A 22,050-nucleotide genomic window follows, 5' to 3' on the forward strand; every position below is an offset into this window, starting at 1 on the left:
TTGCATGACCACGCCTCTAGCCCCGCCCACCAACGGCCACCACAGTCCCCCGGTCGCTCTGTGCTCCCAGTTCGCCACCAGTGCTCCCAGTAAGAGCGGCACTGGCAGGGAAAGCGCTCCCAGTTCCTGCCCGGGGCTCTCAGCATCGCTGCCGCTGCACTCCCTGACATTCCCAGTGCGCCCAGTATCGCTCCGAGCGCCGCGCGGACCACAGTCACGCCCCAACCCCAAGGGCCAGAGCGCGGCTGCTTTTGGGTGTCGGCACCGGGCCGGGCCGGGCTGGGAGCGGAGGAAGAGCGAGAGGAAGAGGAGCAGCGGCACGAGGAGGAAGAGGAGGGACACGGGAGGAGGAGCAGCAGCAGGAAGAGGAGGAGCGGCAGGAACAGGAGCAGCGTTTTTGGCACCACGCGCTTCCCCCGCCCGCCCGCTCAGCCGCAGCTCCCCCGGCTCCGGCACCAGCGGCGCCCCCGAGAAGCCGCAGGTGAGCGGGGAGGGGGAGCTCGCCCCAAATCCATCCCGGGGGGCTCCGGGAGGGTGGTTTTTTCGCGGCAGGGGATGTTTGGGTGTGGCAGGAGCCCAAAGGCGAGCCCGAAATGGCCCTGGAGGGATCTTGGCGGGTCCCAGGTGGCGATGGCCCGGGAGCGGCGGGGAGGGGGCGATCTCGGCTCTGGGCATCGCCGGCAGAGCCGGGGGGGAAGGCGGGAGCCCCGGAGCGGGGAGAGCGCCCAGGGCCGATCCCGGAGCCGGGGCACCCCCGGCAGCCTGGAGGGCTGCGGGAGCTCGGTGATGAGCGGGCTCCGGGCCCCCCGAGGCTGAAAGGGGCGCTGACTTCTCCAGCTGCCCTTGGCCACCGGCACCAGCGAACCCAACGCGCTCAGCCCTTGTTTTCCTCCCCACAGCAGCATTTCCCAAACCTCGGCACCGGGGAGGAGGAGGAGGAGGCCGTGAGGAAGAAGAGGAGGATGGCCGTGGAGGCGCAGGCAGGTGAGGAGGAAGTCAGTGCCCCTTTCCCCCTGTGTCCTGCTCCATGTCCTTGCCCTTGGCTCTGGCCCGGAGGCAAATCCCATCCTGTGCTTGTCCTTCGTGCCCCAGAGCAGGAGCTGAGCACGGAGAGCAGCGAGGACAAATCCCCGCGGCAGAACCTCGTGCAAGAGGCCGTTGGCAGCGGCTCCACGGCGCAGGAACGCAACGGGGAGGAAAAGCCCCGCAGATCCCACACCAGGAGGGGCTGCAAACGCACAGCCCGGGGATCCCAGCAGGAAAGAGCCAGCCCGGGCCGGGGAGGCGGCCGCAGCTCGGAGCTGGGGCTCCAGGAGCAGCTTCACGATGCGGAGAAGCCCCACAAGTGCTCGGAATGTGGGAAGGGGCTCAGGTCGAGATGGGATCTGATCAATCACCAGAGAATCCACACGGGGGAACGGCCCTACGAGTGTGAGGAGTGTGGGAAAAGATTCGCAGTGAACTCAAGCCTGATTGTCCACCAGAGAATCCACACTGGGGAGAAACCCTATGAGTGTGGGGAGTGTGGGAAGAGATTCACATTGAGCTCAAGCCTGATCCTACACAAAAGGATCCACACCGGGGAACGGCCCTACAAGTGTGGGGAGTGTGGGGAAAGATTCAGCCAGAGGTCAAGCCTGAGAACACACCTGAAGATCCACACTGGGGAGAGGCCCTACGAATGTGATAAATGCAGGAAGAGGTTTCAGAGCAGATCCTGTCTCCTCGGGCACTATCGCACTCACCTGGATGAGAGGCCTTATGAGTGCCCTGACTGTGGGGAGGCCTTCAAGCACAACTCCAGCCTCATCATCCACCGGCGCACCCACACTGGGGAGAGGCCCTACGAGTGTGATAAATGCAGGAAGAGGTTTCAGAGAAGCTCCCATCTCCTCCGTCACTATCGCACTCACATCGATGAGAGGCCTTATGAGTGCTCCGAATGCGGGAAGGGTTTCAAGCAAAACTCTGCCCTCATCACCCACCAGCGCACCCACACCGGGGAGAGGCCCTACGAGTGTCCCGAGTGTGGGAAGAGCTTCTCCAGTAGCTCTAACTTGACCGAAAACCAACGGAGTCTCCACTGAGGGAAGCCCTGCGAGTGCCCCGAGTGCGGGAAGAGCTTCGTGCGCTGCTCCAGCTCCATCCCCCATGGCAGGATCCGCGCTGGATGATCCCCAGTGAGCCCCGGTGGGCAGAGCCCCGCTGAGCCCTGGTGCCGCTGATCCGTGTTGGGAACACACCTGGCTGGGGGCTCCACGTCCTCCTGCTCCCATCCCAGTCCACATCCCATTCCCAGTCCCATATTCCCTGTCCTGTTCCATTTCTTGTACTCTTGCTCCCTCTCCCATTCCCATGTTTGAATTTCTATATTTCCAGTCCCACTTCCCATATTCTCATTCCCAATTCTGTTCTCATATTCCCATTTACGATCGCAGTCCCATCATTTTAATCTCCATCCCATGTTCTCTCTCCAATTGCTATTTTCATATTCCCTGACCAATATTTCCATTCCCAAGTCCTATTTTATTCCCTTCCCATGTCCCTGTCCCCATTCCCAGTTTCTATCTACATTACCATTCCCAGGTTGTTGCAGTGTGGAACACAGAAGTCTCTCTCAGTCCTATGAGAGAGAACAGAATGCAAGAATGAAATTTAAAACCGTTCGAGAAATTAAATTACATTAACACACACGCACATGGAATAGAGGTCAAGGGTTTAGTTTTAAGGATTAGAAATATTAGGTTGCATAGATACGAAGCAGAAGTATAAACCTTAGTGTGACGTATGTAGAAATATGTTTTAAATGCCTTAAAAAGTAAAAGCCATAAAATGTAATACAAAATACAAGTTGCACTGATAGTTCAAAAACACAGCTCAAGACAGAATAAAATATAGTAAGAATATTTCTTATATTCTTCAGATAGAACAGATAGGCCATGTGCACAAGTTAGACAAGTAGACTTTTGTATTAGAGAACCAGAATTCTAAGAGGTTTAGGAGAAATGCTTCAGGGTGATGGTTTGGGCTCATTGGGTAATTTGTCAATAAAAATCCCTGTCTTGGAGCCAGAGCTCTCTCTCGCTCCTCTCTCGTCGCTCTCTCTTCCTCCACCACCATCATCATCACCACTGCCAGCACGGGAGAGAAGAAGCAGAGGAAGAACAAGAAGAAAAGAAGAGAAGAAGAAAGGCCAGGGAGCATCTGCCTCTCGAGCCTCTGTCCCAGGCCGCAGCTTCCCCCTCTGGCACCAGAGAGCTGCTGCTGCTTCCATCGGCACTTTAGGCCACAGAGATTGCACAGGGACTTGAGAGCCTGGCACTCTTTGCCTTTGGAGCCTGCCGTGCCTTTGCACTGAACACCTTGACAGCAGCAGCAGCTGCTGTGCTCTCTGAAGCTGTAAAGCCATCCCCAATCCCCACAGGCGCTGCCATTGCCGGTGCCGCTGCTGAGGCCGCCTGTGCCACGGGGGCCTGAGGGCTCCCCAGCTGGGGCTGCCTGTGCCACACGAAGCCTTGAGCCCTGCTGCTGCCCTTGGCCAGCTGCAGAGAGCACAAGGCTTTGGCCATTGCTCAGAGGCCCCCAGCTGGCCACAGCAGCCCATGCTGCCAGCAGCCCTGGGCCTCAGAGCCCTCCCTCCTGCTGGGGCCGTGCAGGGGCCATGGGCCTGCACCAGGCTCCTCTTGTTGCCACAGGAGCAAGGCTGCAGCTCCAGCCTTTGGGCCCTGGGCCGCAGCAGCCCAGGGCAGGCCCAGCTGCAGAGCTCCCAGCCCCGCTGCCTTTCACTGCAGCTCTGCTCAGCACTGATCCCCAGCCCAGATTCTCTCTGCGCTTGCTGCTTCCACATTCCCCGTCCTGTTCCCGTATTCCCAGCCCCATTCCCGCTCCCTGTCCCCATTCCCCATCCCATTCTCACTCTTGCTGTGCATGCTCTAGTCCCAGTCCCAGATCCCTTCACGCTGTCTCTCTTGTAGTCCAGTTCCCGGTCCCATTCTCGGTGCCAAATTCCCGGTCCCTTTGCTCCTTGCCGGTCCCATTCCCAGACCCGGTCCCATTCCCGGAGCCATTTCATTATTCCCATTGCCATTCCCTGTCCCCATTCCCTGACAGTGGGTCCTTTCCTAATCCCACTTCCAGTCCCTTTTCCTCTCCGGTATGCGAGGTCCCTGTCCCCATTCCCGGTCCCTGTCCCTATTCCCTGTCCCCAGTCCCGGTCCCTGTCCCCATTCCCGGTCCCTTTCCCCTTTCCCGGTCCCTGTCCCCATTCCCGATCCCCATTCCCAGAGCGCGGCTGCTTTTGGGTGGCGGCACCGGGCCGGGCCGGGCTGGGAGCGGAGGAGGAGCGGGAGGAAGAGGAGGGACACGGGAGGAGGAAGAGGAGGGGCACGGGAGGAGGAGCAGCAGCAGGAACAGGAACCAGCGGCCGGAACAGGAGCAGCGTTTTTGGCACCACGCGCTTCCCCCGCCCGCCCGCTCAGCCGCAGCTCGCCCGGCTCCGGCACCAGCGGCGCCCCCGAGAAGCCGCAGGTGAGCGGGGAGGGGGAGCTCGCCCCAAATCCATCCCGGGGGGGCTCCGGGAGGGTTTTTTTTGCGGGGCAGGGGATGTTTGGATGTGGCAGGAGCCCAAAGGCGAGCCCGAAATGGCCCTGGAGGGATCTTGGCGGGTCCCAGGTGGCGATGGCCCGGGAACGGCGGGGAGGGGGCGATCTCGGCTCTGGGCATCGCCGGCAGAGCCGGGGGGGAAGGCGGGAGCCCCGGAGCGGGGAGAGCGCCCAGGGCCGATCCCGGAGCCGGGGCACCCCCGGCAGCCTGGAGGGCTGCGGGAGCTCGGTGATGAGCGGGCTCCGGGCCCCCCGAGGCTGAAAGGGGCGCTGACTTCTCCAGCTGCCCTTGGCCAGCGGCACCAGCGAACCCAACGCGCTCAGCCCTTGTTTTCCTCCCCACAGCAGCATTTCCCAAACCCCGGCACCGAGGAGGAGGAGGAGGCCGTGAGGAAGAGGAGGAGGATGGCGCTGGAGGCGCAGGCAGGTGAGGAGGAAGTCAGTGCCCCTTTCCCCCTGTGTCCTGTTCCATGTCCTTGCCCTTGGCTCTGGCCCGGAGGCAAATCCCATCCTGTGCTTGTCCTTCGTGCCCCAGAGCAGGAGCTGAGCACGGAGAGCAGCGAGGACAAATCCCCGCGGCAGAACCTCGTGCAAGAGGCCGTTGGCAGCGGCTCCACGGCGCAGGAACGCAACGGGGAGGAAAAGCCCCGCAGATCCCGCACCAGGAGGGGCTGCAAACGCACAGCCCGGGGATCCCAGCAGGAAAGAGCCAGCCCGGGCCGGGGAGGCGGCCGCAGCTCGGAGCTGGGGCTCCAGGAGCAGCTTCAGGATGGGGAGAAGCCCCACAAGTGCTCGGAATGTGGGAAGGGGTTCAGGAAGAGATTGGTGCTGATCCAACACCAGAGAATCCACACGGGGGAACGGCCCTACGAGTGTGAGGAGTGTGGGAAGAGATTCAGACTGAGCTCACACCTGATCACACACCAGAAGAGCCACACTGGGGAGAAACCCTACGAGTGTGGGGAGTGTGGGAAGAGATTCACATTGAGCTCAAACCTGAAGAGACACCAGAGAACCCACACCGGGGAGAGGCCCTACGAGTGTGATAAATGCAAGAAGAGGTTTCAGACCAACTCCATTCTCCTCGAGCACTATCGCACTCACCTGGATGAGAGGCCTTATGAGTGCCCCGACTGCGGGAAGGGCTTCAAGAAAAATTCTGCCCTCGTCAGACATCGGCGCATCCACACCGGGGAGAGGCCCTACGAGTGTGATAAATGCAGTAAGAGGTTTCTGACAAACGCCGAACTGCTCACACACTATCGCTGTCACACAGGGGAATGTGCATATGAGTGTGGGGAGTGTGGGAAGAGATTCAGCCAGAGATCAGTCCTGAACCAACACCAGAGGAGCCACACTGGGGAGAAGCCCTACGAGTGTGGGGAGTGTGGGAAGAGTTTCAGCCTGAGATCAAACCTGAACCAACACCAGAGGAGCCACACTGGGGAGAGGCCCTACAAGTGTGGGGAGTGTGGGAAGAGTTTCACATATCGCTCAAACCTGAACAGACACCGGAGAACCCACACTGGGAAAAGGCACTACGTGTGTGAGGAGTGTGGACAGAGATTGACAGATCGCTCAGGCCTGAAAAAACACCAGAGAATCCACACTGGGGAGAAGCCCTACGAGTGTGAGGAGTGTGGGAAGAGATTCACCCAGAGCTCACAACTGAAGAGACACCAGATGAGCCACACTGGAGAGAGGCCCTATGAGTGTGATAAATGCAGGAAGAGGTTTCCCACCAGCTCCGATCTCCTCCAGCACTATCGCACTCACACTGGAGAGAGGCCTTATGAGTGTCCTGAATGCGGGAAGGGCTTCAAGTACAGCTCACAGCTCATCCTCCACCGGCGCATCCATACCGGGGAGAGGCCCTACGAGTGTGATAAATGCAGGAAGAGATTCCAGAGCAGCTCCAGTCTCCTCCTTCACTATCGCACTCACACCAAGGAGAGGCCGTACCGCTGCCCCGACTGCGGGAAGGGCTTCAAGCAAAACTCTGCCCTCATCAGGCATCGGCACATCCACACCGGGAAGAGGCCCTACGAGTGTCCCGAGTGTGGGAAGAGCTTCTTACAGAGGTCTCAAGTGACCCAACACAAACAGAGGCACCACTGAGGGAAGCCCTGCGAGTGCCCCGAGTGCGGGAAGAGCTTCGTGCGCTGCTCCAGCTCCATCCCCCATGGCAGGATCCGCGCTGGATGATCCCCAGTGAGCCCCGGTGGGCAGAGCCCCGCTGAGCCCTGGTGCCGCTGATCCGTGTTGGGAACACACCTGGCTGGGGGCTCCACGTCCTCCTGCTCCCATCCCAGCCCACATCCCATTCCCAGTCCCATATTCCCTGTCCTGTTCCATTTCTTGTACTCTTAGTCCCTCTCCCATTCCCATGTTTGAATTTCTGTATTTCCAGTCCCATTCCCATATTCCCATTCCCAATTCTGTTCTCATATTCCCCTTTCCCATTCCATTCCCATCATCTTAATCTCTATCCCATGTTCTCTCTCCAATTGCTATTTCCATATTCCTTGTCCCGTTCCCATATTCTCATTCCCAGTTCCTCTTTTCATTCCTGTCCCCATTCCCAGTCTCTGTCCCCATTCCCAGTTGTTGCAGTGTAACAGATTCTCTCTGAGTCCCTCCAACAGAGAACAGAATGCAAGGATTAAAACTGAAATCAAATTAGAATTAAAAATCTTTTGTAGAAATTAAAGTGTAATAAGACACACACACGTGGAATAGAGGTCTAAGCTTTAGATTAAGGAAGTAGAAATACTCAGTTGCATAGAAATGAAGTAGAAATGTAGACCGTAGTTTGAAGTTAGTAGAAATAAATTTTTAAGTGCCTTGAAATGTAAAACCCTTACAATCTGGTGTGGAAAAGGATATGCAGTGAGACCTCAAAAACACAGCTCAAGACAGCATAAAATATAGTAACAATATTTTTTATATTCTTCAGATAGAACACACAGGCCATGTGCACAAGTTAGACAAGTAGAATTTTTTATTACAAAACCAGAATTCTAAGAGGTTTAGGAGAAATGCTTCATCTTGGTGGTTTTGTTTCTTTGGGTAATTTGTCAATAAAAATCCCTGTCTTGGAGCCAGAGCGCTCTCTCACTCCTCTCTCGTCGCTCTCTCTTCCTCCACCACCATCACCATCACCACTGCCAGCACGGCAGAGAAGAAGCAGAGGAAGAAGAAGAAGAAAAGAAGAGAAGAAGAAAGGTCAGGGAGCATCTGCCTCTCGAGCCTCTGTCCCAGGCCGCAGCTTCCCCCTCTGGCACCAGAGAGCTGCTGCTGCTTCCATGGGCACTTTAGGCCACAGAGATTGCACAGGGACTTGAGAGCCTGGCACTCTTTGCCTTTGGAGCCTGCCGTGCCTTTGCACTGAACACCTTGGCAGCAGCAGCAGCTGCTGTGCTCTCTGAAGCTGTAAAGCCATCCCCAATCCCCACAGGCGCTGCCATTGCCGGTGCCGCTGCTGAGGCCGCCTGTGCCACGGGGGCCTGAGGGCTCCCCAGCTGGGGCTGCCTGTGCCACACGAAGCCTTGAGCCCTGCTGCTGCCCTTGGCCAGCTGCAGAGAGCACAAGGCTTTGGCCATTGCTCAGAGGCCCCCAGCTGGCCACAGCAGCCCATGCTGCCAGCAGCCCTGGGCCTCAGAGCCCTCCCTCCTGCTGGGGCCGTGCAGGGGCCATGGGCCTGCACCAGGCTCCTGCTCTTGCCACAGGAGCAAGGCTGCAGCTCCAGCCTTTGGGCCCTGGGCCGCAGCAGCCCAGGGCAGGCCCAGCTGCAGAGCTCCCAGCCCCGCTGCCTTTCACTGCAGCTCTGCTCAGCACTGATCCCCAGCCCAGATTCTCTCTGCGCTTGCTGCTTCCACATTCCCTGTCCTGTTCCCGTATTCCCAGCCCCATTCCCTCTCCCTGTCCCCATTCCCCATCCCATTCTCACTCTTGCTGTGGATGCTCTAGTCCCAGTCTCTGATCCTTCCACGCTCTTACTCTTGTAGTCCAGTTCCCGGTCCCATTCTCGGTGCCAAATTCCCGGTCCCTGTGCTCCTTCCCGGTCCCATTCCCAGACCCGGTCCCATTCTCAGACCCATTCCATTATTCCCATTGCCATTCCCTGTCCCCATTCCCTGTCCGTGGGTCCCTTCCTAATCCCACTTCCAGTCTCTATCCCTCTCCCTGTCTGGTATTCCCGGTCCCTGTCCCCATTCCCGATCCCTGTCCCCATTCCCGGTCCCCATTCCCAGAGCGCGGCTGCTTTTGGGTGTCGGCACCGGGCCGGGCCGGGCTGGGAGCGGAGGAGGAGCGGGAGGAAGAGGAGCAGCGGCACGAGGAGGAAGAGGAGGGACACGGGAGGAGGAAGAGGAGGGACACGGGAGGAGGAGCAGCCACAGGAACAGGAGGAGCGGCAGGAACAGGAGCAGCGTTTTTGGCACCACGCGCTTCCCCCGCCCGCCCGCTCAGCCGCAGCTCGCCCGGCTCCGGCACCAGCTGCGACCCCGAGAAGCCGCAGGTGAGCGGGGAGGGGGAGCTCGCCCCGAATCCATCCCGGGGGGCTCCGGGAGGGTTTTTTTTTGCCGGCCAGGGGATGTTTGGATGTGGCAGGAGCCCAAAGGCGAGCCCGAAATGGCCCTGGAGGGATCTTGGCGGGTCCCAGGTGGCGATGGCCCGGGAGCGGCGGGGAGGGGGCGATCTCGGCTCTGGGCATCGGCGGCAGAGCCGGGGGGGAAGGCGGGAGCCCCGGAGCGGGGAGAGCGCCCAGGGCCGATCCCGGAGCCGGGGCACCCCCGGCAGCCTGGAGGGCTGCGGGAGCTCGGTGATGAGCGGGCTCCGGGCCCCCGAGGCTGAAAGGGGCGCTGACTTCTCCAGCTGCCCTTGGCCAGCGGCACCAGCGAACCCAACGCGCTCAGCCCTTGTTTTCCTCCCCACAGCAGCATTTCCCAAACCCCGGCACCGAGGAGGAGGAGGAGGCCGTGAGGAAGAGGAGGAGGATGGCCCTGAACGCGCAGGCAGGTGAGGAGGAAGTCAGTGCCCCTTTCCCCCTGTGTCCTGCTCCATGCCCTTGCCCTTGGCTCTGGCCCGGAGGCAAATCCCATCCTGTGCTTGTCCTTCGTGCCCCAGAGCAGGAGCTGAGCACGGAGAGCAGCGAGGACAAATCCCCGCGGCAGAACCTCGTGCAAGAGGCCGTTGGCAGCGGCTCCACGGCGCAGGAACGCAACGGGGAGGAAAAGCCCCGCAGATCCCGCACCAGGAGGGGCTGCAAACGCACAGCCCGGGGATCCCAGCAGGAAAGAGCCAGCCCGGGCCGGGGAGGCGGCCGCAGCTCGGAGCTGGGGCTCCAGGAGCAGCTTCACGATGGGGAGAAGCCCCACAAGTGCTCGGAATGTGGGAAGGGGTTCAGGAAGAGATTGGTGCTGATCCAACACCAGAGAATCCACACAGGGGAACGGCCCTACGAGTGTGAGGAGTGTGGGAAGAGATTCAGACTGAGCTCACACCTGATCAGACACCAGAAGAGCCACACTGGGGAGAAACCCTATGAGTGTGGGGAGTGTGGGAAGAGATTCACATTGAGCTCAAACCTGAAGAGACACCAGAGAACCCACACCGGGGAGAGGCCCTACGAGTGTGATAAATGCAAGAAGAGGTTTCAGACCAACTCCATTCTCCTCGAGCACTATCGCACTCACCTGGATGAGAGGCCTTATGAGTGCCCCGACTGCGGGAAGGGCTTCAAGAAAAATTCTGCCCTCATCAGACATCGGCGCATCCACAGCGGGGAGAGGCCCTACGAGTGTGATAAATGCAGTAAGAGGTTTCTGACAAACGCCGAACTGCTCACACACTATCGCTGTCACACAGGGGAATGTGCATATGAGTGTGGGGAGTGTGGGAAGAGATTCAGCCAGAGATCAGTCCTGAACCAACACCAGAGGAGCCACACTGGGGAGAAGCCCTACGAGTGTGGGGAGTGTGGGAAGAGTTTCAGCCTGAGATCAAACCTGAACCAACACCAGAGGAGCCACACTGGGGAGAGGCCCTACAAGTGTGGGGAGTGTGGGAAGAGTTTCACATATCGCTCAAACCTGAACAGACACCGGAGAACCCACACTGGGAAAAGGCACTACGTGTGTGAGGAGTGTGGACAGAGATTGACAGATCGCTCAGGCCTGAAAAAACACCAGAGAATCCACACTGGGGAGAAGCCCTACGAGTGTGAGGAGTGTGGGAAGAGATTCACCCAGAGCTCACAACTGAAGAGACACCAGATGAGCCACACTGGAGAGAGGCCCTATGAGTGTGATAAATGCAGGAAGAGGTTTCACACCAGCTCCGATCTCCTCACGCACTATCGCACTCACACTGGAGAGAGGCCTTATGAGTGTCCTGAATGCGGGAAGGGCTTCAAGTACAGCTCACAGCTCATCCTCCACCGGCGCATCCACACCGGGGAGAGGCCCTACGAGTGTGATAAATGCAGGAAGAGATTCCAGAGCAGCTCCAGTCTCCTCCTTCACTATCGCACTCACACCAAGGAGAGGCCGTACCGCTGCCCCGACTGCGGGAAGGGCTTCAAGCAAAACTCTGCCCTCATCAGGCATCGGCACATCCACACCGGGAAGAGGCCCTACGAGTGTCCCGAGTGTGGGAAGAGCTTCCTACAGAGGTCTCAAGTGACCCAACACAAACAGAGGCACCACTGAGGGAAGCCCTGCGAGTGCCCCGAGCGCGGGAAGAGCTTCGTGCGCTGCTCCAGCTCCATCCCCCATGGCAGGATCCGCGCTGGATGATCCCCAGTGAGCCCCGGTGGGCAGAGCCCCGCTGAGCCGTGGTGCCGCTGATCCGTGTTGGGAACACACCTGGCTGGGGGCTCCACGTCCTCCTGCTCCCATCCCAGCCCACATCCCATTCCCAGTCCCATATTCCCTGTCCTGCTCCATTTCTTGTACTCTTAGTCCCTCTCCCATTCCCATGTTTGAATTTCTGTATTTCCAGTCCCATTCCCATATTTCCATTCCCAATTCTCTTCCCATATTCCCATTTCCCATTCCATTCCCATCATCTTAATCCCTATCCCATGTTCTCTCTCCAATTGCTATTTGCATATTCCTTGTCCCGTTCCCATATTCTCATTCCCGGTTCCTCTTTTCATTCCTGTCCCCATTCCCAGTCTCTGTCCCCATTCCCAGTTGTTGCAGTGTAACAGATTCTCTCTGAGTCCCTCCAACAGAGAACAGAATGCAAGGATTAAAATTGAAATTAAATTAGAATTAAAACCCTTTTGTAGAAATTCAAGTGTATTAAGACACACAGACATGGAATAGAGGTCTAAGTTTTAGATTAAGGAAGTAGAAATATTAAGTTGCATAGATATGAAGTAGAAATGTAAGCCTTAGTTTGAAGTTAGTAGAAATATATTTTTAAGTGCCTTGAAATGTAAAACTCTTACATTCTGGTGTGGAAAAGAATATGCAGTGAGACCTCAAAAACACAGCTCAAGACAGAATAAAATATAGTAAAAATATTTTTTATATTCTTCAGATAGAACAGACAGGCCATGTGCACAAGTTAGACAAATAGAATTTTTTATTACAAAACCAGAATTCTAAGAGCTTAAGGAGAAATGCTTCATCTTGTTGGTTTTGTTTCTTTGGCTAATTTGTCAATAAAAATCCCTGTCTTGGAGCCAGAGCTCTCTCTCGCTCTTCTCTCATCGCTCTCTCTTTCTCCACCACCATCATCATCACCACTGCCAGCACGGGAGAGAAGAAGCAGAGGAAGAAGAAGAAGAAAAGAAGAGAAGAAGAAAGGCCAGGGAGCATCTGCCTCTCGAGCCTCTGTCCCAGGCCGCAGCTTCCCCCTCTGGCACCAGAGAGCTGCTGCTGCTTCCATCGGCACTTTAGGCCACAGAGATTGCACAGGGACTTGAGAGCCTGGCACTCTTTGCCTTTGGAGCCTGCCGTGCCTTTGCACTGAACACCTTGACAGCAGCAGCAGCTGCTGTGCTCTCTGAAGCTGTAAAGCCATCCCCAATCCCCACAGGCGCTGCCATTGCCGGTGCCGCTGCTGAGGCCGCCTGTGCCACGGGGGCCTGAGGGCTCCCCAGCTGGGGCTGCCTGTGCCACACGAAGCCTTGAGCCCTGCTGCTGCCCTTGGCCAGCTGCAGAGAGCACAAGGCTTTGGCCATTGCTCAGAGGCCCCCAGCTGGCCACAGCAGCCCATGCTGCTGGCAGCATGGGCCTCAGAGCCCTCCCTCCTGCTGGGGCCGTGCAGGGGCCATGGGCCTGCACCAGGCTCCTCTTGTTGCCACAGGAGCAAGGCTGCAGCTCCAGCCTTTGGGCCCTGGGCCGCAGCAGCCCAGGGCAGGCCCAGCTGCAGAGCTCCCAGCCCCGCTGCCTTTCACTGCAGCTCTGCTCAGCACTGATCCCCAGCCCAGATTCTCTCTGCGCTTGCTGCTTCCACATTCCCCGTCCTGTTCCCGTATTCCCAGCCCCATTCCCTCTCCCTGTCCCCATTCCCCATCCCATTCTCACTCTTGCTGTGGATGCTCTAGTCCCAGTCTCTGATCCTTCCACGCTCTTACTCTTGTAGTCCAGTTCCCGGTCCCATTCTCGGTGGCAAATTCCCGGTCCCTGTGCTCCTTCCCGGTCCCATTCCCAGACCCGGTCCCATTCCCAGACCCGGTCCCATTCCCGGAGCCATTTCATTATTCCCATTGCCATTCCCTGTCCCCATTCCCTGACAGTGGGTCCTTTCCTAATCCCACTTCCAGTCCCTTTTCCTCTCCGGTATGCGAGGTCCCTGTCCCCATTCCCGGTCCCTGTCCCTATTCCCTGTCCCCAGTCCCGGTCCCTGTCCCCATTCCCGGTCCCTGGCGGCATTCCCGGTCCCTTTCCCCTTTCCCGGTCCCTGTCCCCATTCCCGATCCCCATTCCCAGAGCGCGGCTGCTTTTGCGTGGCGGCACCGGGCCGGGCCGGGCCGGGAGCGGAGGAGGAGCGGGAGGAAGAGGAGGGACACGGGACGAGGAAGAGGAGGGACACGGGAGGAGGAGCAGCAACAGGAACAGGAGGAGCGGCAGGAACAGGAGCGGCGTTTTTGGCACCACGCGCTTCCCCCGCCCGCCCGCTCAGCCGCAGCTCGCCCGGCTCCGGCACCAGCGGCGCCCCCGAGAAGCCGCAGGTGAGCGGGGAGGGGGAGCTCGCCCCAAATCCATCCCGGGGATGCTCCGGGAGGGTTTTTTATTGCGGGGCAGGGGATGTTTGGATGTGGCAGGAGCCCAAAGGCGAGCCCGAAATGGCCCTGGAGGGATCTTGGCGGGTCCCAGGTGGCGATGGCCCGGGAGCGGCGGGGAGGGGGCGATCTCGGCTCTGGGCATCGGCGGCAGAGCCGGGGGGGAAGGCGGGAGCCCCGGAGCGGGGAGAGCGCCCAGGGCCGATCCCGGAGCCGGGGCACCCCCGGCAGCCTGGAGGGCTGCGGGAGCTCGGTGATGAGCGGGCTCCGGGCCCCCCGAGGCTGAAAGGGGCGCTGACTTCTCCAGCTGCCCTTGGCCAGCGGCACCAGCGAACCCAACGCGCTCAGCCCTTGTTTTCCTCCCCACAGCAGCATTTCCCAAACCCCGGCACCAAGGAGGAGGAGGAGGAGGCCGTGAGGAAGAGGAGGAGGATGGCCCTGGAGGCTCAGGCAGGTGAGGAGGAAGTCAGTGCCCCTTTCCCCCTGTGTCCTGCTCCATGTCCTTGCCCTTGGCTCTGGCCCGGAGGCAAATCCCATCCTGTGCTTGTCCTTCGTGCCCCAGAGCAGGAGCTGAGCACGGAGAGCAGCGAGGACAAATCCCCGCGGCAGAACCTCGTGCAAGAGGCCGTTGGCAGCGGCTCCACGGTGCAGGAACGCAACGGGGAGGAAAAGCCCCGCAGATCCCGCACCAGGAGGGGCTGCAAACGCACAGCCCGGGGATCCCAGCAGGAAAGAGCCAGCCCGGGCCGGGGAGGCGGCCGCAGCTCGGAGCTGGGGCTCCAGGAGCAGCTTCAGGATGGGGAGAAGCCCCACAAGTGCTCGGAATGTGGGAAGGGGTTCAGGAAGAGATTGGTGCTGATCCAACACCAGAGAATCCACACGGGGGAACGGCCCTACGAGTGTGAGGAGTGTGGGAAGAGATTCAGACTGAGCTCACACCTGATCACACACCAGAAGAGCCACACTGGGGAGAAACCCTATGAGTGTGGGGAGTGTGGGAATAGATTCACATTGAGCTCAAACCTGAAGAGACACCAGAGAACCCACACCGGGGAGAGGCCCTACGAGTGTGATAAATGCAAGAAGAGGTTTCAGACCAACTCCATTCTCCTCGAGCACTATCGCACTCACCTGGATGAGAGGCCTTATGAGTGCCCCGACTGCGGGAAGGGCTTCAAGAAAAATTCTGCCCTCATCAGACATCGGCGCATCCACAGCGGGGAGAGGCCCTACGAGTGTGATAAATGCAGTAAGAGGTTTCTGACAAACGCCGAACTGCTCACACACTATCGCTGTCACACAGGGGAATGTGCATATGAGTGTGGGGAGTGTGGGAAGAGATTCAGCCAGAGATCAGTCCTGAACCAACACCAGAGGAGCCACACTGGGGAGAAGCCCTACGAGTGTGGGGAGTGTGGGAAGAGTTTCAGCCTGAGATCAAACCTGAACCAACACCAGAGGAGCCACACTGGGGAGAGGCCCTACAAGTGTGGGGAGTGTGGGAAGAGTTTCACATATCGCTCAAACCTGAACAGACACCGGAGAACCCACACTGGGAAAAGGCACTACGTGTGTGAGGAGTGTGGACAGAGATTGACAGATCGCTCAGGCCTGAAAAAACACCAGAGAATCCACACTGGGGAGAAGCCCTACGAGTGTGAGGAGTGTGGGAAGAGATTCACCCAGAGCTCACAACTGAAGAGACACCAGATGAGCCACACTGGAGAGAGGCCCTATGAGTGTGATAAATGCAGGAAGAGGTTTCACACCAGCTCCGATCTCCTCACGCACTATCGCACTCACACTGGAGAGAGGCCTTATGAGTGCCCTGAATGCGGGAAGGGCTTCAAGTACAGCTCACAGCTCATCCTCCACCGGTGCATCCACACTGGGGAGAGCCCCTACGAGTGTGATAAATGCAGGAAGAGGTTTTCAGAGCAGCTCCAGTCTCCTCCTGCACTATCGCACTCACACCAAGGAGAGGCCCTTCCGCTGCTCCGACTGCGGGAAGGGCTTCAAGCAAAACTCCACCCTCATCAGGAACCAGCGCATCCACACCAGGGAGAGGCCCTACGAGTGTTCTGAGTGTGAGAAGAGCTTCTCCAGTAGCTCTCACTTGACCTGACACCAACGGAGGCTCCACTGAGGGAAGCCCTGCGAGTGCCCGGAGTGCGGGAAGAACTTAGTGCGCTGCTCCAGCTCCATCCCCCATGGCAGGATCCGCACTGGATGATCCCCAGTGAGCCCCGGTGGGCAGAGCCCCACTGAGCCCTGGTGCCGCTGGTCCGTGTTGGGAACACACCTGGCTGGGGGCTCCACGTCCTCCTGCTCCCATCCCAGTCCAGATCCCATTCCCAGTCCCATACTCCCTGTCCTTTTCCATTTCTTGTACTCTTGGTTCCTCTCCCATTCCCATGTTTGAATTTCTATATTTCCAGTCCCATTCCCATATTCCCATTCCCAATTCTGTTCTCATATTCCTATTTCCAATTCCATTCCCATCATCTTAATCCCTATCCCATGTTCTCTCTCCAATTGCTATTTCCATATTCCATATCCCGTTCCCATATTCTCATTCCCGGTTCCTCTTTTCATTCCTGTCCCCATTCCCAGTCTCTGTCCCCATTCCCAGTTGTTGCAGTGTAACAGATTCTCTCTGAGTCCCTCCAACAGAGAACAGAATGCAAGGATTAAAATTGAAATTAAATTAGAATTAAAACCCTTTTGTAGAAATTAAAGTGTATTAAGACACACAGACATGGAATAGAGGTCTAAGTTTTAGATTAAGGAAGTAGAAATATTAAGTTGCATAGATATGAAGTAGAAATGTAAGCCTTAGTTTGAAGTTAGTAGAAATATATTTTTAAGTGCCTTGAAATGTAAAACTCTTACATTCTGGTGTGGAAAAGAATATGCAGTGAGACCTCAAAAACACAGCTCAAGACAGAATAAAATATAGTAAAAATATTTTTTATATTCTTCAGATAGAACAGACAGGCCATGTGCACAAGTTAGACAAATAGAATTTTTTATTACAAAACCAGAATTCTAAGAGCTTAAGGAGAAATGCTTCATCTTGTTGGTTTGGGCTAATTGGGTAATTTGTCAATAAAAATCCCTGTCTTGGAGCCAGAGCTCTCTCTCGCTCCTCTCTCGTCGCTCTCTCTTCCTCCACAACCATCATCATCACCACTGCCAGCACGGGAGAGAAGCAGCAGAGGAAGGACAAGAAGAAAAGAAGAGAAGAAGAAAGGCCAGGGAGCATCTGCCTCTCGAGCCTCTGTCCCAGGCCGCAGCTTCCCCCTCTGGCACCAGAGAGCTGCTGCTGCTTCCATCGGCACTTTAGGCCACAGAGATTGCACAGGGACTTGAGAGCCTGGCACTCTTTGCCTTTGGAGCCTGCCGTGCCTTTGCACTGAACACCTTGCCAGCAGCAGCAGCTGCTGTGCTCTTTGAAGCTGTAAAGCCATCCCCAATCCCCACAGGCGCTGCCATTGCCGGTGCCGCTGCTGAGGCCGCCTGTGCCACGGGGGCCTGAGGGCTCCCCAGCTGGGGCTGCCTGTGCCACACGAAGCCTTGAGCCCTGCTGCTGCCCTTGGCCAGCTGCAGAGAGCACAAGGCTTTGGCCATTGCTCAGAGGCCCCCAGCTGGCCACAGCAGCCCATGCTGCCAGCAGCCCTGGGCCTCAGAGCCCTCCCTCCTGCTGGGGCCGTGCAGGGGCCATGGGCCTGCACCAGGCTCCTCTTGTTGCCACAGGAGCAAGGCTGCAGCTCCAGCCTTTGGGCCCTGGGCCGCAGCAGCCCAGGGCAGGCCCAGCTGCAGAGCTCCCAGCCCCGCTGCCTTTCACTGCAGCTCTGCTCAGCACTGATCCCCAGCCCAGATTCTCTCTGCGCTTGCTGCTTCCACATTCCCCGTTCTGTTCCCGTATTCCTAACCCTGGTCCCAGTTCCCTGTCCCCATTCCCCATCCCATTCTCACTCTTGATATCGATGCTCTAGTCCCAGTCCCAGATCCCTTCACACTCTCAGTCTTGTAGTCCAGTTCCCGGTCCCATTCTAGGTGCCAAATTCCCCGTCCCTGTGCTCTTTCCCGGTCCCATTCCCTGAGCGTGGGTCCTTTCCTAATCCCACCTCCAGTCCCTTTCCTGTCCCTCTTCGGTATTGACGGTCCCTGACCCCATTCCCGGTCCCTGTTGCCATTCCCGGTCCCCATTCTAGGTCCTCATTCCCTGTCTGTCGCCATTCCAGGTCCCTGTCCCCATTCCCGTCCCTGTCCCCATTCCCGGTCCCTGTCCCCATTCTGGATCCCCTCTCACCGGACGCAGCCGCCATCGCTCCGTTCCCCTCATGGCGGTGACGTCACCGCAGAAACCGCGCGCTGCTCCCACCCACCAATCCCGGCGCGCGATCGCTCCCAAAATTGCATAACCACGCATCTGGCCCCGCCCACCCACAAACGGCCGCCGCGGCCTCTAGGCGCTCTTTGCTCCCACTTCGCTCCCAGTAAGAGCGGCACTGGCAGGGAAAGCGCTCCCAGTTCCTGCCCGGGGCTCTCAGCATCGTTGCCGCTGCTCTCCCTGGCATTCCCAGTGCTCCCAGTAGCACTCCCAGCGCCGCGCGGGCCGCAGCCGCTCTGCAACCCCCCGGGCCAGAGCGCGGCTGCTTTTGGCTGTCGGCACGGGGCCGGGCCGGGCTGGGAGCGGAGGAGGAGCGGGAGGAAGAGAAGCAGCGGCAGGAGGAGGAAGAGGAGGGACACGGGAGGAGGACCAGCAACAGGAACAGGAGGAGGAGCAGGAACAGGAGCAGCGTTTTTGGAACCACGCGCTTCCCTCGCCCGCCCTCTCAGCTGCAGCTCCCCCGGCTCCGGCACCAGCGGCGCCCCAAGAAGCCGCAGGTGAGCGGGGAGGGGAAGCTCGCCCCAAATCCATCCCGGGGGGGCTCCGGGAGGGTTTGGGTTTTTTTTTCGGGGCAGGGGATGTTTGGATGTGGCAGGAGCCCAAAGGCGAGCCCGAAATGGCCCTGGATGGATCTTGGCGGGTCCCACGTGGCGATGGCCCGGGAGCGGCGGGGAGGGGGCGATCTCGGCTCTGGGCATCGCCGGCAGAGCCGGGGGGGAAGGCGGGAGCCCCGGAGCGGGGAGAGCGCCCAGGGCTGATCCCGGAGCCGGGGCACCCCCGGCAGCCTGGAGGGCTGCGGGAGCTCGGTGATGAGCGGGCTCTGGGCCCCCCGAGGCTGAAAGGGGCGCTGACTTCTCCAGCTGCCCTTGGCCAGCGGCACCAGCGAACCCAACGCGCTCAGCCCTTGTTTTCCTCCCCAAAGCAGGGTTTCCCAAACCCCGGCACCGAGGAGGAGGAGGCCGTGAGGAAGAAGAGGAGGATGGCCCTGGAGGCGCAGGCAGGTGAGGAGGAAGTCAGTGCCCCTTTCCCCCTGTGTCCTGCTCCATGTCCTTGCCCTTGGCTCTGGCCCGGAGGCAAATCCCATCCTGTGCTTGTCCTTCGTGCCCCAGAGCAGGAGCTGAGCACGGAGAGCAGCGAGGACAAATCCCCGCGGCAGAACCTCGTGCAAGAGGCCGTTGGCAGCGGCTCCACGGCGCAGGAACGCAACGGGGAGGAAAAGCCCCGCAGATCCCGCACCAGGAGGGGCTGCAAACGCACAGCCCGGGGATCCCAGCAGGAAAGAGCCAGCCCGGGCCGGGGAGGCGGCCGCAGCTCGGAGTTGGGGCTCCAGGAGCAGCTTCACGATGGGGAGAAGCCCCACAAGTGCTCGGAATGTGGGAAGGGATTCAGGACGAGATGGGAGCTGATCCAACACCAGAGAATCCACACGGGGGAACGGCCCTACGAGTGTGAGGAGTGTGGGAAGAGATTCAGAGTGAGCTCACACCTGATCAGACACCAGAAGAGCCACGCTGGGGAGAAACCCTATGAGTGTGGGGAGTGTGGGAAGAGATTCACATTGAGCTCAAACCTGAACAGACACCAGAGAACCCACACCGGGGAGAGGCCCTACGAGTGTGATAAATGTAGGAAGAGGTTTCAGACCAACTCCATTCTCCTCTGGCATTATCGCACTCACCTGGATGAGAGGCCTTATGAGTGCCCCGACTGCGGGAAGGGCTTCAAGAAAAATTCTGCCCTCATCAGACATCGGCGCATCCACACCGGGGAGAGGCCCTACGAGTGTGATAAATGCAGTAAGAGGTTTCTGACAAACGCCGAACTGCTCACACACTATCGCTGTCACACAGGGGAATGTGCATATGAGTGTGGGGAGTGTGGGAAGAGATTCAGCCAGAGATCAGTCCTGAACCAACACCAGAGGAGCCACACTGGGGAGAAGCCCTACGAGTGTGGGGAGTGTGGGAAGAGTTTCAGCCTGAGATCAAACCTGAACCAACACCAGAGGAGCCACACTGGGGAGAGGCCCTACAAGTGTGGGGAGTGTGGGAAGAGTTTCACATATCGCTCAAACCTGAACAGACACCGGAGAACCCACACTGGGAAAAGGCACTACGTGTGTGAGGAGTGTGGACAGAGATTGACAGATCGCTCAGGCCTGAAAAAACACCAGAGAATCCACACTGGGGAGAAGCCCTACGAGTGTGAGGAGTGTGGGAAGAGATTCACCCAGAGCTCACAACTGAAGAGACACCAGATGAGCCACACTGGAGAGAGGCCCTATGAGTGTGATAAATGCAGGAAGAGGTTTCCCACCAGCTCCGAACTCCTCACGCACTATCGCACTCACACTGGAGAGAGGCCTTATGAGTGCCCTGAATGCGGGAAGGGCTTCAAGTACAGCTCACAGCTCATCCTCCACCGGCGCATCCATACCGGGGAGAGGCCCTACGAGTGTGATAAATGCAGGAAGAGATTCCAGAGCAGCTCCAGTCTCCTCCTTCACTATCGCACTCACACCAAGGAGAGGCCGTACCGCTGCCCCGACTGCGGGAAGGGCTTCAAGCAAAACTCTGCCCTCATCAGGCATCGGCACATCCACACCGGGAAGAGGCCCTACGAGTGTCCCGAGTGTGGGAAGAGCTTCTTACAGAGGTCTCAAGTGACCCAACACAAACAGAGGCACCACTGAGGGAAGCCCTGCGAGTGCCCCGAGTGCGGGAAGAGCTTCGTGCGCTGCTCCAGCTCCATCCCCCATGGCAGGATCCGCGCTGGATGATCCCCAGTGAGCCCCGGTGGGCAGAGCCCCGCTGAGCCCTGGTGCCGCTGATCCGTGTTGGGAACACACCTGGCTGGGGGCTCCACGTCCTCCTGCTCCCATCCCAGCCCACATCCCATTTCCAGTCCCATATTCCCTGTCCTGTTCCATTTCTTGTACTCTTAGTCCCTCTCCCATTCCCATGTTTGAATTTCTTTATTTCCAGTCCCGTTCCCATATTCCCAATCCCAATTTTGTTCCCATAGTCCCATTTCCCATTCCATTTTCATCATCTTAATCCCTATCCCATGTTCTCTCTCCAATTCCCATTTCCATATTCCTTGTCCTGTTCCTATATTCTCATTCCCAGTTCCTCTTTTCATTCCTGTCCCCATTCCCAGTCTCTGTCCCCATTCCCAGTTGTTGCAGTGTAACAGATTCTCTCTGAGTCCCTCCAACAGAGAACAGAATGCAAGGATTAAAATTGAAATTAAATTAGAATAAAAACCCTTTTGTAAAATTAAAGTGTAATAAGACACACACACATGGAATAGAGGTCTAAGGTTTAGATTAAGAAAGTAGAAATATTAAGTTGCATAGATATGAAGTAGAAATGTAAACTGTAGTTTGAAGTTAGTAGAAATATATTTTTAAGTGCCTTGAAATGTAAAACCCTTACAATCTGGTGTGGAAAAGGATATGCAGTGAGACCTCAAAAACACAGCTCAAGACAGCATAAAATATAGTAAAAATATTTTTTATATTCTTCAGATAGAACAGACAGGCCATGTGCACAAGTTAGACAAGTAGACTTTTGTATTAGAGAAGCAGAATTCTAAGAGGTTAAGGAGAAATGCTTCAGGCTGGTGGTTTTGTTTCTTCGGGTAATTTGTCAATAAAAATCCCTGCCTTGGAGCCAGAGCTCTCTCTCGCTCCTCTCTCATCACTCTCTCTTCCTCCACCACAATCATCATCACCACTGCCAGCACGGGAGAGAAGAAACAGAGGAAGAAGAAGAAGAACAGAAGAGAAGAAGAAAGGCCAGGGAGCATCTGCC

General features: G+C 57.8%; 1 protein-coding gene and 1 pseudogene across 1 annotated transcript; both read left to right on the forward strand.

The window, feature by feature from the left end:
• Positions 1-948: 948 nt before the first annotated feature.
• On the forward strand, positions 949-2,393 carry LOC117009492 (zinc finger protein 239-like). Its single transcript, XM_033083732.1, has 2 exons — positions 949-984; positions 1,093-2,393. Exons 1-2 carry the CDS (start codon positions 963-965, stop codon positions 2,085-2,087), a joined length of 1,017 nt encoding a protein of 338 aa, XP_032939623.1. The 5' UTR covers positions 949-962; the 3' UTR covers positions 2,088-2,393.
• A 2,173-nt stretch (positions 2,394-4,566) lies between these two features.
• On the forward strand, positions 4,567-21,914 carry LOC117009505 (annotated as a pseudogene).
• The last annotated feature ends 136 nt before the right edge of the window (positions 21,915-22,050 follow it).

Source organism: Catharus ustulatus, chromosome 33 (assembly GCF_009819885.2).
Source record: "Catharus ustulatus isolate bCatUst1 chromosome 33, bCatUst1.pri.v2, whole genome shotgun sequence".
In the NCBI taxonomy this organism is placed as follows: Eukaryota; Metazoa; Chordata; class Aves; order Passeriformes; family Turdidae; genus Catharus; species Catharus ustulatus.